Here is a 17,464-nt window from a genome sequence, read left to right on the forward strand (position 1 = left end):
CCCCACACACAATGCTCAGCACACTGCTGTGCTCTGTGCACTCATGAGCCTGTTCAGGCAGAGGTTGGGTGTGCAGAGTCCCTGACCAGGCGCCCCAGTTCCACTGCCTACAAGCTAGATGACCTTGGGCAAGTTGTCTGCCTCTCTGTTGCTCAGTTGCTCCCTCTGTGAAATGGGGCATAAATTACTACTTCCCTCATGTGTGAGTGGTGTTGCTTTGAGGATTAAATCAGTAATATATATCAACTCAGGACAGTACCTGTGGCATAGTAAGCAGTCGGTATGAGAAATAAAGAATGCCTGTTGGTTTGTACCTGGGAGATAATAGGCCACCTTCTGTGAACTTAACACAGTTGTCCCTGGTTGTAGGTATTTTCCCTCTTTCGTGTTCCCCTCTCCTCTTCCAATGTCTTCTTTTATTTAGCAAAACGTGGATATTTCAGTTATAAAGAAGTTGTTTTCATAGTACTCAGAGGCAGATTAAACTTTTATAAAGGGAGCCAAATAGTAGGAGTGCATTTGCAGTGTACAAGCCACAGGGAGACTGGAGAGGCTGGTGTGGATGGGGCAGCAGGCGCTGAAGGAGAGGAGGTCGCCAAGAGCAGGGGTAGGAGCAGGCACTGTGGGTCCGGAACTCCATGGAGCCTGGGGCAGAGAGGGCTGGAGTGGTGTAGCTTAGGCACTGGGGCGGGGTTTGGAGTGAGCCTCAGCCTGAGAGCCAGGAGAGAAGCCAGAGGCCATTCTGTGGTGGGGGCGTGCTCCTCTGTGTCCCTCGTGCCTGCATCCTTTCACACCTGGAGTCAGTGACCCTTCCCTGGCCAAGAAGCCCACAGACGGAAAAACAAAGGCTGGGTCCCTAAAGTTGCCACAATAATCCATGTCCATGGGTCTCCCCTGTGGGTCCTGGTTTCCTCCTCTGTGCTGAACCTGGTGGTGGTCACGCACCTGAGAGAAGCCTGGGCTTGCATCCCCATTTAACTGTGTTCTTGCCATGTGACCTTGGACAGGTCACCTACCCTTTCTGAGCCCTTGTTTTTTCATCTGCCAGAGATGCTATTTGTCCTGTGAAGTGTTCGTGGAGGACGAATGAGGTCTGATTTAAGTTACGTGCTGAGCGCAATGCCTGGTCCGTAGGAGGGACACAGGGAGTGTTTGCTGCATGAGAGAATGGGTGATGGTTGAGCGGTTGGGTCATTGGATAAGCAGCCCTGAGTCTCGTTCTGGGAAGTCTAAGGGGTGGGATGGGGTAGAGGTTCCAAAGAAGAAAGCTGACTTCTCTGGAAGTTTTCTTGGAGCTGGGGAGACTGGTAGGTGGCCAGGAAACAATCAGCGAACAAAGCAGTGTGGACACAGGCAGGACACTCAAGTGGACCAAGCATCCAGGAGTGGGGTGCAGGGGAGCAATAGAACGAGCAGTTTTAGTCCCCTTGCTCCGTTCAACCCAGGAGAAAGGCAGCTGCCCACTGAGGGGCAGGGTGAGAGGGATCTGGCGCACGCGTGTGTGTGTGTTTGTGTGAAAGAGAGAGATTGAGATTAAGATTGAGATTACATGTGTGGCTGAGCAGTATCCGTGCATATCACAAGGATGGACACCCCCCAGGACCTTTCTGGTTTTCTGGGTTTTCCTTTTCATGCTTCTATCAGCTGCATATCTTCCCATCACCCTGTCCTTCAAAGCGCGGTGGCAGTTCTCCTGGGGCAGGCCTCAGGCCAGACTCCAGCTAGTCCCAATGGGACAGGACAGATGTCTCTCTGGTCTGGGATTGACTTCAAAGCTGCCCCCTTTGCTGCACCATTGTCTTGCCTTGCCCTGGGACCAACAGGCCAGCCAGCCAGGAGATGCCAGCTCCTACCCCTTTTCCTGTCGGATTGAGCTGGGATGTGTGGTTGCTGAGCCTGAGCTGTGGGCACTGGAGGCCACTAAGCAGGAGATCCCAGCTCCCCTCTCCTTCCTTTCCCTCTTTCTCGCCTCCTGCCTATGTTCACCTGAGATTCAGAAACCAGCCCCTGACTGCTCTCCCCCTTCCCCAGCCCTGCAGCCTCCTGCGAGGTCCCGCAACTGGGTCCTGAAAGGCGGGTGCTCCGCATGGTGGAATGGAATGCGTCCTGGGTTCAAGTGTTGCTCTGCTGCCACATTACACAAACCACCCTTTGGAGCCTTAGCTTCCTCCTGTAATTCACTGTTCGTTCCCCAACCTTTATTCATCACAAACAGAGGTCAATAAGCCTGTGCCAGCAGTGTTCCCACTTGACAGAATGATTATGTTGCATAAAAGATACAGAGGACCACGTCCTTACATGATAGCCTTTATGTCTGTCCAAGGTCAGGTGATACTCAGCCATGGGGATGGAGGTCAGACTGGAGGTTCCCTTCGGGGTGGACCCTTTTGCGGGGAGGTCCTGGAGGGAACTTTCCAGGGTAATGGAAACTTTCTCTATCTTGATCTAGGTGGTGACTGAATGTGGGTATGCACCTGTAAAAATTCATCAGGCTGTATATTTTAAATCTGTGCATTTTTCCAGGATAAATTGTACGTCAATAAAAAGGAAAAAGGCCAAAATATTGAAATAAAAATGTTAAAAGTACATACCACTGACCTCATTCCTGTTTCTGGTACCAAATGCCTTCTAATCAAACTTACCAGGGGGCGAGTGTGACTTCCACTTGTTCTTTTTCAATATTGGAAGGAGCCAGAAGGCCCCACTGTTGACTTTCATGACCTCTGGGGAACCACTGGGCCAGATAACATAATAAGAACCTGTGTTAGTAAGTATCTCCAGTGTGTGGGCACTGCACTTTGTGCTCATGATCTCTTTAGAACCCAAAGGTGGGCATCATTATCCACCTCTCATAGCAGTGCAGTGAATTATGTTACCTATAAGTTTTGGAAAAGAAAAACTTAAAACCCAAGGCTTTTGGAGAGGAAATAAAGAAGGTGCTGGCCGAGGCTGTCCTGTCCTATTTTATAAGGAGCGACAGAGCTGGGGTCAACACTGGGATGCCCTGCCCCATCCTGAGGCCTTGATATGGGATATGTGTGCATGTGTATGTGTGTGTATGTGTGTGTAGAGGTGGAGGAGAGGGAGAGAGAGAGAGAGGGAGAGAGAACAGATGGGACCCTTGTCTCAAAAGAAACTCAAGAGGAACAGGAAGAGGCGACCCGTCCAGGGATGCCCCCCAGTGGGCATGGACAAAGTGACGGTAAATAGCAACTGTATGGGGATATCTGCCCATGCTTTCACCCTTGCAGGGGCATCCCAACTTAGGTTACAACAGCTCTGTGGGAGAGGGGACCGCAGCTGGTAAGCTCCACTTGACTGATGGAAAGACCGAGGCTAGGCTCAGACATTGAGTCACGCCTAAGACTTCTGATGGCAAGTTCCCACAGCATCTCATGGGCAGGACTGCTGGCTCCTGGGAATCTTATGACATCTTCCCACCGCTAGTACTCTTTGACTTCTGCCCAACTGATGCCCTAAGGCCCTGCAGAGACCTGTGACTGCCATGGTAATTTGGAATGGCTTCGTCCTAAGGCATGGGATTGTGTGGATAGTCTTGTTCCTTTTCCTGGTTCATCAGGCCTTCCTTTGCTGCCTCCTCAGCCAGAGGGGGATCAGAGAAGACAAAACAAATCCCAATCCTGGAATCTTCCCCTCTCTTCTCTTCCCAAGGCTGAAAGCTTGCCCGGTTGGTCACAGAGTCCCTCCCCTGCCTCCGGGAGCCTCCGCACCTGCTTAGAAGGCCTTCTTTCAGTGGTCAGTTTGATTTCGCCTCCGCTACACTGCCAGCTACACTGCACAGCTCCCACACAACTGGTACTTTGTAACAGACTGGATCAGAAGACAGCTTCTTCCGACCACAGAGGCACAGAACGTAATAAATGGCTTAAACAGGCGTCCTGGCCTCTGGGCTTGCACACTTTGTTGTTTCAGCCGCCAGACATATGTTTTTCTGGGAATACAGGAAATTATCTCTGCCCTTTGAGGAAGGGCAGAGTTTTTTCTGCTTGTGTTTGGGGTTTCCAGACCATTCTATCATCATAGGCACCCTGGGCTGGACGAAAGAGATCAGGGATCAGCTGCAACCCTTCGATTGTAGGGGGGTTTCTTCAGTGGAAATCCCTAAAATAAAAAGTGCAGGACCAAGGCCAAAGTCAGTCTGAGGGTTAGGGTGGTGGAGCCATACTGCCAGGGTCCATCCAGCCTCACCACTCATAGCTCTGTGACCTTTAGTAACTGACACTCTCTCTGTGCCTATTTCCTCATCTGTAAAGTGCAGGCGGTACTGGCAATCACACATGAAGTAATCGTGATAATTAAATAAGGTGCTTTGAATAATACCTGGAGCATAGTAAGTACTCCAGAAACATTAGCTATTCATATAAAATATTTTTCCTCAGTTAGATATACATGTTCACTATAGAAAAAGAACAACATTCCAAAAGGTAAAAAACAAAACAAGACATTCATGCATCATCCAAAGATGTCAGTAAGATTTTTGTATATTTCCTTCAGAGAGGTTTTACTACATATGTTTGTACATGGTGATGATCAGATTTTGTATACAATCTTGCTTCGTACATTTTGTCATTTGACGTATCCCCACGTTACTTATTGTAAATGTAACATTCTATCGAAAGAGGCACATCATAATTTATCTAACCACCCTATTGCTGGACGTTGAGATTATTTTTTATTTTTCTCTATATAACGTGATGGGCATTTTTATGCAGAAAAGCATTTTCTGCATTAGGATCACTTCCTCGGTCTACTGGATATTTTTTAAGGCTTTGCTACATATTGCCAAATTGCTTTTCCAAAGAGGATGTACCCAGCTTCACTAGGGCAGTTGTGTTGAAGCTGTCTGGTACTAAAGGCACTTTAAAGTCGTAGCCACACTTGGGTGGGAGGGTAATTTGTTCAACTCTTCTTTTAAATTATTTGCCCTCATTCTTATGTAAATTTTGTAATGAAAGTATAACACAGAAACAGAAAATGTACTAACTGCGAGTAAGCAACTGGATGCATTTTTGACACTCCCAGGTCCCCAAAACCCGCATCGAATTAGAGAACATTCCTAGCTGCCCCCAAGCCCGTCCCGTGCCACCTCCCAGTCACTCCCCTCAAAGATAACCAGGATCCTGACTTTTAACACAGAAGGTGCCTTTAGCCTGTTTTTGAACTCTATGTACATTAATCACACTGTATGCATTTTTGTGTCTGGCTTCTTTGGATCAACATCACGTCTGTAAGAACCATCCGAGCTGTGAGTGGCAGTAGCTGGTTTACTCTCCTTGTGAAGGGCATTCCGGTGTTAGACGTACTACGCTTCCTGATCTGTTTTCCTGCTGATGGACTCGGGTGTTTTGCAGTTCGGGCTACTATCCGTAGTGCTGCTGTGACCATTCTAGTGCATGTGCTCTCCGGGGCACATGGATGCTTTTCTGTTGGGCATACACTTCGGAATGGAATTGCAGGCCCGTGGTGTATATGTATTTTCTGCTTCCTGCTCCAATTTTTAAAGGATCACCTGGAAGGCAGAAAAATTCCCATGGCAGTTCAGGCCCCTCAAGCAATTGAAGGGATCTGTCTCAGGTAAGGGCAATTTGAGGGGCACTGCATGAAGACTGCGCCCCCTCCCTGCCAGAGGCTGTAGTAGAAACTGAGTTGGACCCTGCATCCATGCCCTAGAGCTCCAGCTGGCATGTGGCTTCCAACCCTGGCCCCATGGCTCTGGTGGCCAGTCATTGTCCTCACCCAGGGTCCTCAGCTGGCCTAACTACCATTGCGCTGAGCAGGACAAGGCTTGGGCCAGACTCCAGGTAGACATGGGGGTACCCCAACTTTGGACATGATTAGAAGCAGGTTGGGCCCCTCACAAACCCCTAAAACCTGCCCTGATTCCTTTTTCCTTGTTTTAAAAGAATCACACAAATAGCACATAATCATATCCTAAGAGTTAAGTGATTCAAAAATAGAGAAACTATAAAAAGCCCTCTTTACCACTCCCAACTCCACCACCCCCTCCCGCTCCCCTTGCCCTCCCCTCCCCAGAAGTAACCACTCTGAACAGTTTGGGCTGTTGGGGGAGCCCAGAATAGTGGATAAAGAGTGGGGGCTGTGAAGCAGGTTGCCCTGATTCAAATCTTCATTCTTTTGCTTATCAGCTGTGAAACCTTGGGCAAATTACTTCACCTCTCTGTGTGTCTCCGTTTCTTTCTGAAAATTGGGGACGATAATAATAGTCACCTCGTACAGCTGTTGTGAAGAATAGATGAGTTAATTTTTGAAAAGCACATAGACCAGCCCTGATCCATGGCAAGCATTCAAGAAGTATTCTGATCCTTCTAATCTTTTCTACACATTTACCCATTTCCTGCCTATATGGCCTAAGGCTGTACATTTTATTCTGCAGTTTGCTTTTTCCACTCAATGCTATATCTTTGAGATCTTTTTTTTGCTATATAAGAGACTTTCCTGTTCTGGAGCTTTCTTTTTCTTTGTCCGTCTCTTAGGGAATCCAGCGATTTCTCCTTATTTTCCCTTTCCCTCTGTCCACGTCTTCCCTCGGGAAAGCTTCTGACCAGCCTGTTCATACTGAAGTGTAAATGACTGATGAGGGAGGCCCGCACACAAGCTGGTACGAAACCAGCTCTGGCCCTGACCAGAGGAGCACATAGTTTTGGAAGGGAGCCTAGTATCCACCTATTATTGAGGGCCTAAGGGCCTGCTCTGGAGAATTCTTGCCCCTCTCCAGTCCCATGGAAAACATAGCAGGGGCTGACATTTCAGCTGAGAATTCTGCACACTTACTGTGTCTCCTTGAATCCTCACAACAACTCCGAGAGGAGGTGATGCTACTGGATCCATTTTACCAAAGAGAAAACCAAGGCACAGAAAGGTTAAGTGGCTTTCCTAAAGTCACCCAACCAGTGTGGACAGAGCGGGGACTTCAGCCTCATTGATAGACTGTGAAACTTATTTTGGTCACAACTAAGCTAGAACCCAGACTCAGAGCAGAGCTAGAGTCTGGTGGGAGGTTCTGGGTAAACAGCAGGAGGAAGCAGCCTGTGGGTTCTGAGAGAGCAGATGTGGGTTGGTTGTCACTGGCTGAAACTTCAGCCCCTGCTACATTTTCCATGGGACTGGGCAGAGGCAGGAATTCTCTGGGGCATCAGACCCCCCGGTCCCCTCAGGAGAAGGGCATTCCCTGGGGTGGGGGCATGGGAGGAGTCTCTTCAAGGAAACACCCCAGACCCAGGATCTGCACGTAGTGGACACCCAGGCTCCTGGTGTTACTGAGGACAAGCATGTCGGGTCCCCTCCAGGCCTGGTGGGTCTGGAGGTCAGATGGGGCCAGGGGCATTCTGGTTCTCCTGTGTCCCTCCTCTCAGTTCTTTTTGCCCAGACCAGGCATTGGGGGAAGGCTTTGAGTGGCCTCTCAGGCTCTGAGAGTGAGCAGATGTGCTTGGGGGTTCGGGGGGTGGGGTATGGGTGCCCAGGGTCTCTCCTGGACCACCTTGTCTGCCCTCGGATCCCCTCAGGTCCTTCCCTCAATCCCACATCCGTCCCATGTAGGCCGGGGGCTCCAGGGGAGGGGGGTGGGACTTAGTGGGAAAAGCAGCTCTGTGACAGCTTTGATAGTGGGGGTGGGGGCTGGGAAAGCCTCACTCTGCCACCACTCGAGCCACCCTCTGTCAGAAGACGGCGGACAGGCTAAGGCTACCCACAGTCTTCGGTGCACAGACCCCTTGCCGTTCGCAATCTCTGGTATCCTCTCCCAGGAGGCTCGCACAGACCCCGCGGGTGGTGGGGCAGGAAGTCCTGAGTCCGTCTTACAAATAAGCAAATCGAGGTTGTCGCAGCCAGTGCAGGGCTGAGCAGGGCCCAGCCCAGGTTCTTGTGGCAGAATCAGCTCTAGCCCAGCCCTTTGTCAGAGAAACAAGGGGCTCGTTCTCCCCTAGTTCTCCCTGTACCGGCTGGCACTGCCAGGCCCGGTCCCCTCTCCCCCCGCCAGGGGCCAACTGAAGTGAGATTGTTCCTGAGGTGAAGGGGTCCCCAGCGCCGCTGTGTGAGTGTGTGGATGCGTCTGTGAGGAGAGATGGCTGGGCTGGGGTCAGAGCATATGGGGTCCGGTGTGGAAGGTGGGCAGTGGGGGTCAAAGACAGGCTGCCCCTCTGTAGGGGAACAGGAACGGGGTGGAGGCTGCAGCTGTGTCCCTGCTACAGGACAGAGAAGGGGGCAGAAGGGAGGTGTCTGTCCTTTCGTTGAAGACTGTGCTATAGGGAGCTGGGCAGAGACCCCTGGGGCTGAGGCAGCCCCATTGCTCATCCTTGGTCTAGCAGGGCAGCAAAGGGAGGAAGGAGGTGAGGGAGAGTCACAGAGTGCTCAGACCTCAAGGCAGACGTTGCTGTCCCACTGCGGTGGTAGATGGAGCCCTGGGTTGGGGGTCAGCTGGCTTGGGCTCCGTTCCCGGCCCTGGATCAATCAGACATGCAACCTGGGACAAGCTCCTTCTCAGCTCTGCGTGGAGACGTGGTGGTCTCTGGACCCTCTCCCTACCCCGCCCCAGCATGGCCTGGTGAGCCAGATGCCCCGGGATTTTGTCCCAGCTTCTGTCCCCGTCGCTGCAAGATACTTAACCTCCCTGTGCCTCTGTTTCTTCTTATCTGTAAAAGGAGAATGACCCAAACTACCTCATGTTTCAGGTTAAAGTGCTCGGAACAGGGCCCAGCACACAGTAAATGCTTAAATAGATGCAGATTATGATTACTTCCATGATCTGGTGATTTCCATTGACTCTTTGTCAGTACCTTCCGCTAATGATTGGCATTCGGCAGAACATGTCAGCTTGTGCTGCTTTCCTTGGCTACTTGCAGAGGTCTGAGTCTAATTCTCAGGACCCTTGGGTGCGGCTCTGGCCTCTGGTCTACACTGCAGCTGACTCTGTCAGTCCGTGCTGATCCATTACTCACCCACTCAGCCTACCAAATGTCATGTGCTGCACAAGACACGTTATTTCTATTTAATGCTCTCAGAATCTTCTGAAGTAGAAACTGTTTACAGATGAGAAAACTAGTCCTCACAGAAGTTAAGTGATTCCCCCAAGGGCACACAGCAAAGAAGTGGCAGAGCTGGGATTCAAGTCCAGGCCTGCCCTGTTGATAGCATCTGCTCAACCAGAGAGTCATGCTGCCTCTTGGAATATCCTTGAGATGGGACCCTCCAGCCCCTGCCAGGACCTGTATGGAGTCTGAGCACCCCTAGGGACCTTACATTTTTTAGAGTCTCAGCCCAATCCAGCTAGGAGAGACCTTAGCAATCACCTGGTCCAGCCTTATCATTTGATATATGGGAAGATGGAGGCTTGGAGAGGGGAAGGGATGTACCCAGGGTCACTTAGTAAGCGAGGGACAGTGTGGGCCCAGCTGCAGGACATAGTCTGTCCTGTCCTCTTCCAGACTAGATCTGCGGGCTTTAGTCCCCCTGTCCCACTGAGACCCATCGAAGATCAGGGCTGATGTACTGGGTGGTAGGAAGCCCGCCCTGGGCCCTGGCAGCACCAGGTGCCCTGAAGCGGGCCTCCCTGCACAGACTTGTAGTAGCCTGAGGACTTGTCTCTCTCTTCCTGGACTGTAGACGCCACAAGCTCAGGGACACAGTAGGCTTAATGTTGTATGGCTAGCGCCTGGTTCATAAGCGGTAAACGTTCCTTGCATACGTTCACAGAACATCTACCCGTCTCAGGCCCCGAGCTAGAGGCCAAAGGGATGGCAGGAACAAGACAGACAAAATGCCTGCCCTCAGGGGAATTTGCATTCCCGGGGAGGAGGGGATAGATAATGAAAGAGCTAAGCAAAAATGCATAATATTTAAGATGTCGATCGGTGATAGGGAAAAACATGAAAGAGGGAAGGGGTATTGGGAATGTTGGGGACCAGGTAGGGATTTTGCAATTTTAAATAGCGTGGTCACGGAAGGTTTCTGTAAAGTGACGTTTGAGTTTTGGAGGAGATAAAGGGCATCCCAGGCAGACGGAAAAGGGCAAGTGCAAAGGCCCTGAGGTGAGAGCGTGCCTGGAGGGTATGAGGGATTGGTGGTAGCCAGAGAGGGTGGACCGGGGGAGAGTACGCAGGGGGTGGAGTCAGAGGGGTCCACAGGGTGGGTACAGATCCTAGAGGCCCTCTTCTGGTAAGTACTTCGGCTTTTACTATGAGTGAAGTGGGAGCCATGGAGAGTTCTGAGCAGAGGGAGGGGCAAGATCCCTCTAATTACTGAGTTGTGAGTAGAATGTTGTAGGGCAAGAAAAGGGGGAGGTCTTAACATTAGGAGACTCATTCAGGAAGCCAGAAAGGGTCTGGTGGAGGCCGAGTCCACTCTGGTGGCAGCAAGGTGGTAGCAGACAAGGATGTATCTGAGGTCGGATCTGGCAAGATCACCATGTGGTGTGACAGAGAGAGGAGGGAGGTTGACACCAAGCTGCAGTGAGTGAAGAAGAGGGAGTCTCTGCTTCTGCTCTAGGAACCAGGGAACTCGGATTCAAGTCTCAGCTCTGTCACCCACTTGTTCGGTGACCTTGGGCAGGTCCCTTCCCTTCTCTGGGCCTCAGTGTCTTCTCCTATACCATGGGTACGATCTGGCATGTCCTGGCCCCCTCCCCAAGCCCCAGTGCTTTGAAGAGGAACGTGCCTCACAGACCTGCCCCTGTCCACAGGGCGCCACGCCAGCAGCCGCCATGGCATCGCGCATCGGGCTGCGCATGCAGCTCATGCGGGAGCAGGCGCAGCAGGAGGAGCAGCGGGAGCGCATGCAGCAGCAGGCCGTCATGCATTATATGCAGCAGCAACAGCAGCAGCAGCAGCAACAGCTGGGGGGGCCGCCCACCCCGGCCATCAACACCCCCATCCACTTCCAGTCTCCGCCACCTGTGCCCGGGGAGGTGCTGAAGGTAAGGCCTGCTCAGGCCTGTTCCCTCCCACCAGAGGCCTCGGAAGTCCTAGAGCCCTTGCTTTCTCCCCCTCCCAGGTGCAGTCCTACCTGGAGAACCCTACTTCCTACCACCTGCAGCAGTCCCGGGACCAGAAGGTGCGGGAGTACCTGTCCGAGACCTATGGGAACAAGTTTGCTGCCCACATCAGCCCTGCCCAGGGCTCCCCGAAGCCTCTGCCAGCAGCCTCCCCAGGGGTGCGGGCTGGCCATGTGGTGTCCTCTTCAGCCGGCAACAGTGCGCCCAACAGCCCCATGGCCATGCTGCACATCGGCTCCAACCCTGAGAGGGAGGTGAGTGAGGAGCTGGTCAGTGGCTGCCACCAGCAGAGCTGGTGCCACGTGTTATGCTTCTGGGACTCCTGGTCTAATGGTGGACGCAAGGTGCTGCCCTCAGGGAGCCCCAGTCTGACGGGGAGACACAGCCCTGCCCTCAGGGGGCCCCAGTCTGAGGGGGTGATATCAGCCCTACTTCTGAAAGCTCTGCTAGAGAGAGAAACAAACAGAGACTCATACAGGAAAGCCCAGCATACCTGCAAAGCCATGTCCAGACAGAAGGTATATAAAGCAATCTCCCTGGGCAACTTGGCTCTTTGGAAAGAGGCTCAGCCTGGGGCTTGAGGCCTGTGGGACCTGGAAAGCTCATCCTCTCTTTGGGCCTGTTTCCTTCTCCCCTAGAAGAGCAGATTGAGTGAGGTGGGTTCCTAGGCGCCTTCAGGTCAGTGGCTGTTCCAGTGCCCCTTCTCCACCCTTCTCCTGGCAGACTCTCCCTAGATGGACTTTTCTCTCTTTCAGTTTGATGTCATCGACAACATTATGTGTCTGGACGATGTCTTGGGCTTCATCAATACTGAATCTCAGATGCCCAATACGGTACTGCTGGCCACGGTGGGGTGGGTGTGTCAGAGGGGAGGGGCAGAGGTCCTACCTGGCTCTGAGTCTGGAGAGAGGTAGAGACTACGTCCTCAGCTGTAGAGGCAAGAGTTGCTTCCATCACATCATGTAATGAGGGCCCAGAGCCCAGCAGAATTATGAATCCAGAGAGATGCGCCTCAGCCTGCATGCATGATGGGGTTTCAGCAAAGATTGGTGGCTGGGCAGTCGCGGAAGGCTTCCTGGGTGGGTTGGTGGCAGGAGGCACTGGTGCTGGGCCTAAGCAGAGGGGAAGTGGGAAGACCATTTCTGGAAGGGAACAGTGTGGCCACAGGAAGGCCTAGAGCTGGTGAGTTCCTTTGGAATCTGGGGCTCCCTTCCTCTACTGAGCCTAGGGCCCAGCAGACATAGGCCTGTGTCCCTTACTCTGTGGGGCAAGTGACATGAGGCTGGCTTTGTCTTTTTCCTCCAGCAGCCTCTTGGCAGAGTGACTCCTCTCTGGGCCTTCTGGGCAGAGGGGAGGTGGCTGGTGGGAAGGAGCCAGGATTGGAATCAAGAGGCCTGGCTTCTGGCTTTGGCTATGACCTTGGGAAGTTTCTTAACTGTTCTGAGCCCCAGTTTTCTCAACTGCAAAATAAGGATGATAACTTCTACCCACAGGATTGTGGATTGTGGGAAGATTAGATAAGGCAAGAGATGGGGGCTAGCTCCACACAAGGGTAACAGGTATTTTACATTGAGCAGGTGGAATTGCAGGTGTTTCCACCCCTTTTTTGGAGGTCCTGAACCTCAGCTCCTTGGGCCTGAGCCTGTTAACCAAGATCCTGGCCCCAGCCCATGCCACCAAGGGAAAGTCCTCAGAAAGTCCTCTTAAAGTGGGGAGTCAAGGAGTCAATCCTCAATCCCCACGGCCCTGGTGACATTGCCCAGTAGCTCAGCAGGAGCTGGCCAGGGCCATTGAGGTCTGAACCTACTGCCAGCAGGGGCATCAAGGGCCAGGAAGGAAGAGAGGGAAGGAGGCAGGGCACAAATGTGTGGTCCCTTTAGTAGTTTCTGTGTACCCCATAGGGTGCCTGTGTTCCATGCAGGGTTCTGGGCCTGTGATTTGCTCTGTGGCAGGAGTTGGGAAGATCTTTCCAGAGCTTACATCCGTTCCCGTCAGGCCCCTGCTTACACCGCCACTGGCTGCCCATCACAAAAAAAATCCCAAGGTCTTTGCAAGTTGAACATGGCTCTCCAGAATCCAGCCTCACCTCCTGCCCAGCCTTCATCACACTCCGTGCTGCTTCTACAGCTTGAGCTGCTGTGACCACCACACTCTGTCCAGCCTTCATTCTTTGCTCAGCCCCCACCCCACCCCGGAGTTTTCTTGCTTGGGACTCAAGTTCCACGCCCTCCAGGAAACCTTCCAGAACAGCCAGAATAGATTAGGTGACCCTCCCCTGGATTTGCTAATGCCAGAGGGTGTATATCCTCTCCAGCACTAGCAACCTGATTGATCACTCTTCTGTGGTTCCAGTGACTCTAGGCTGGAACTCTAAGGGGCTGCATCTTATTCAGTTCTGGACTCTGCAGACTTTCGGGTGGAATTGCTGGCTGAAGAGGCCCAGGGTGAATTCTCACATCCCTGGTGCTGGCTGCAGACCCCTTAAAGCTGAATCTGTGGCCCAGGAAACACCAGTATAACCTCCCCCAGGTGTCCCTGGGAATGGCTATTCCTGGGACGACGGGCCCTGGGGAGGGCACCTCATGGAGATGGGGCTGCTCACCAGGTCCTTCTTCCTACCTCACTCCACAGCTGCCCCTGTCCAGCAGCCACCTGAACGTGTACAGTGGTGACCCCCAGGTCACAGCCTCCTTGGTGGGTGTCACCAGCAGCTCCTGCCCAGCCGACTTGACCCAGAAGCGTGAGCTTACAGGTACCACATTCCTGCCTCTCTGTGCCCTGGCCCCCTCCTTTCCCTCCTCCACTCCCTCCCAGCTCCTCTCTTTCTCTTCTGGCCTACAGATGCTGAGAGCCGGGCCCTGGCCAAGGAACGGCAGAAGAAGGACAATCACAACCTAAGTGAGTCCTCCCCGCCCCACCCCTGCCCCTGCTTCCTTCTCTCTACCCTCACCTGGACTAGCTGAAAGCCACCCTGACCTGCACAGGTTCTAGGAAGTCTTCTCTACCCAAGTCTTTGGTGTGACAGGGCCAGTTTAGACTGCCCTCTCCTGGAAAGGGTGGGAGGGGGGCTCCAGGGAGGAGGTATTCATGAAATCCCCAGCACTTCAGAGTGAATGAGTTTATCAGATTGTTTTCTTTAGGGTGGGGAACCTGGGAATGCCAGAATAGATTAGGTGACCCTCTGGGAGGGAGTTCTGGGCAGTGTGTGTGTGTGTGTGTGTGTGTGTGTGTGTGTGTGTGTGTGTGTGTGTGTGTGTGTATGGGGGGTGTCCCACCCCAGGCAGCTTTGCCTAACAGCCTGACCAGGGCTGACGGTGCCCCCCTTGCAGAGCCCTTACACCCTCACCCCATAGAAATCCCATTCCGTTGGTCACTCAATACTTCCCAGAAGGGCTAAGGCACCCCTTCTTGAGCTGGGCCCTTCTCCTCATTTGGGTTCCTCATGCCTCTAATTGTTTCCTCTGGAATTTTGTACCTTTAGTTGAAAGGAGACGGAGGTTCAACATCAACGACCGCATCAAGGAGTTGGGAATGCTGATCCCCAAGGCTAATGACCTGTGAGCAGCGTTTCTGGGGGAAGGATAGGGGCAGGAGCAACCAGCCCAGTATTGGTTGCCAGGGGGAAGGGAGGGAAGAGAATCCCTTAATTGCTGCCTTCTAAGAGCTTATCATCTGTTTGGGAAAAGAAGGTCCCTCCTTTGTCCAAATCAGGAAACTCAAGACAGATGAACAGAGGTCCCAAAAGTGAGGCTGGGGAGGGGGGCTTCCTGGAGGAGGAGTCATGCTGGGAAAGTGTGACGAGGACTTTGGACTGGTGTCCTTAGTCCACAGGTAGGAGTAGGGAGGGCCAAAGACAAGTATGGGTGTTGTTGGCAGAAATTGAAGGCCTGGGGAAGGAGGTGGTTCTGGATTGCTTGGTTCCATGGGATTAGTGAAGTGGGTGGTGGCAATGAAGTCACCTGGGAGAGCCTATTCTGCGCACATGGAGATTAGCCTCCTGCACAAATAGGGGTTGGCTGGGTCTGGGGTTTGTGGGCTGGGACAGGAGACATTGGCTTCTGAAACCAAAGCAGGATTTCACTTCTACCCACCAAGCACATGGCAAATACTCGGCCACTCTGAACATGCACCTCTGATTCTGCTGGCTTGCAGGGACGTGCGCTGGAACAAAGGCACCATTCTCAAGGCCTCTGTTGATTACATCCGGAGAATGCAGAAGGACCTGCAGAAGTCCCGGGAGCTTGAGAACCACTCTCGGCGCCTGGAGATGACCAACAAGCAGCTCTGGCTCCGCATCCAGGTTTGGCCCCTGCCCTTGGGCTTCTTGGGTAGTTCTGACTCCTGACCCCCTGGCCTGGCCTCTTACCCCAAGGGCAGTGCTTACACTGAAGCTGTGGGAATGATGCCATAAGAAGGGAGGTTATGTCAGTCAGGATGTTATGGTTTGATAACAAACATCCCCAGCAACTTTAAGCCCCAAATATTAGCTGGAAGTACTGTTCTGTAAGACCTTCATTCTGGGACCCAGGGTGATGGACAAGTACATCTTAAAACTATGTTATTCTTAAGGTGACACACATCACTTCCCTTACATTTTCTTGATCAATGCAAGTACATGTGTACACCTAACCTCAAGGGAGCATAAAATTGCAAGTCTACCATGTGTGGGAGGCAGAGAGCTGGAACTATTTGGTTGATAGTACTAAGAATCACCATGGAGAGGGGGGTCAAACTAAAGAACAAAGACTTGGAAGAGTCACTTGGAGCCATGGGTTCTAGTCCTGGCTCTGTGTTGAGGGCCTCTGTCCTCTTTGGATCTGAGGCTGGTCATCTATACAAAGGGCAATTGGACTGAAGCTTTTAAACTTTCCTATTTTATCTCTCTATTTTCTATTTCTCATAATAGATACTATAATTTACATTATAATCCAGCACACACAGCCACACTCAGGGTGAAAAATCAAAGTTTCATCAAAGAACCCTCATCCTTAATAGATGCAATGCATTCTGGTAATTTCTAGTCTAGTCCAGTCGAGGCTAGTCTATTTCAATGAAAGAAAATAGAGAGCTGGTCAAGACTCACTGCAGTTGTTTTGCAACCCACTAATGAGTTGTGACTTGTAGTTTGATAAAACACTGGTCTAGACTCTAGAGCTACCCTACGCTGAGATATTTTGTGGTCTTGGGTACCACAAGGGGAGGAGCGAGGGGTGGGGGTGCAGGGAGGCAGCTGGTGTCCATGGATGTGCATCCTTAGCCCTCTATCTGCCCCACCCGCAGGAACTGGAGATGCAGGCTCGAGTGCATGGCCTCCCCACCACTTCGCCATCGGGAATGAACATGGCCGAGCTGGCCCAACAGGTGGTGAAGCAGGAGCTGCCCAGCGAAGAGGGCCCAGGGGAGGCCCTGTTGTTGAGGGCCGAGGTTCCCGACCCTGAGTCATTGCCAGCTCTGCCCCCCCAGGCCCCCACTACCCAGCCACCCCAGCCACCATCCCCATTCCATCACCTGGACTTCAGTAACAGCCTGAGCTTTGGGGTCGGGGGCGATGAAGGGCCCCCAGGCTATCCCGAACCTCTGGGGCCAGAGCATGGCTCCATGTTCCCCAATCTGTCCAAGAAGGACCTGGACCTCATGCTCCTGGACAACTCACTGCTGCCACTGGCCTCCGACCCCCTCTTCTCCACCATGTCTCCTGAGGCCTCCAAGGCCAGCAGCCGCCGGAGCAGCTTCAGCATGGAAGAGGGCGATGTACTGTGACCCCGGCTGCCCCCACGCTGGGGAACAGGGCCAGGCTTTGGGGCTGGGAGGGCCGGGGCCACCTCCTTCTGCCCATTCAGGCTGCACTTGTGTGTGAAGTAGCCACCTGCCCTGCCTCACTCCTCCCTGTCAATCCCCTGTTTGGACTTAGCGCCCGCTTGGCAGCCTGTGGGGCCAGGAGAAGCCCCCCACCTGGCTCAGTACTCCCCAGGGCAGCCCTCTTGTTGGAGCTGGGTGGGAATAGGCCTTCAGCCTGGCTCCCGGGGGTGTGCTGGAGGTCAGAAGAGGTCCCAGGAGGGTCCTATCTTCTGAACCTGATTCCCCCACACCCACCCCTGCCAATGAAGGACACATTGGAGCAGGGGTTTCAGGAAGTTCCTTTTCTGAGGCAGCAACTGGTCCGGGGGGTGCCCAGGCTCGCCTTCCTGGGACTTGGATAGCAACAAGCCTGTCCTCCAGCCTGGCTGCCCCCCTCACACAGGCGGGGCATTCCCACCCCCCTTTGGTGCTAACAGCTCTCCACCAGGTGGTGTGAGGGCGGGGGTGGCCGGCAGACGGGGCTCTGGGTTCAAGTTAGAGTGCGGGGTCACTGCTGGAATCGCAGCTCCCCTCCAGGCTCCCTACTTTGTGCCTTTAGTAAACACTGTGCTTTGTACCTGCTTGTCCTGTCTCTTTGGA

At 52.9% G+C, this 17,464-nt stretch overlaps 1 protein-coding gene across 2 annotated transcripts in view; it reads left to right on the forward strand.

The window, feature by feature from the left end:
• Positions 1-17,441, forward strand: part of TFEB (transcription factor EB) — a 45,438-nt gene extending 27,997 nt beyond the window's left edge. For both annotated transcript variants that reach the window (XM_039854116.1, XM_039854114.1), the window contains exons 2-9: positions 10,715-10,948; positions 11,026-11,280; positions 11,782-11,859; positions 13,658-13,778; positions 13,868-13,924; positions 14,508-14,583; positions 15,179-15,326; positions 16,307-17,441. In XM_039854116.1, coding sequence (XP_039710050.1) covers positions 10,736-10,948; positions 11,026-11,280; positions 11,782-11,859; positions 13,658-13,778; positions 13,868-13,924; positions 14,508-14,583; positions 15,179-15,326; positions 16,307-16,786 — 1,428 coding nt within the window. In that variant the 5' untranslated portion in view covers positions 10,715-10,735 and the 3' untranslated portion in view covers positions 16,787-17,441. The remainder of the gene's footprint in view (positions 1-10,714; positions 10,949-11,025; positions 11,281-11,781; positions 11,860-13,657; positions 13,779-13,867; positions 13,925-14,507; positions 14,584-15,178; positions 15,327-16,306) is intronic.
• The last annotated feature ends 23 nt before the right edge of the window (positions 17,442-17,464 follow it).

The sequence above is a fragment of the Pteropus medius genome, unplaced genomic scaffold (genome assembly GCF_902729225.1).
Source record: "Pteropus medius unplaced genomic scaffold, Ma_sr-lr_union100, whole genome shotgun sequence".
Lineage (NCBI taxonomy): Eukaryota > Metazoa > Chordata > Mammalia > Chiroptera > Pteropodidae > Pteropus > Pteropus medius.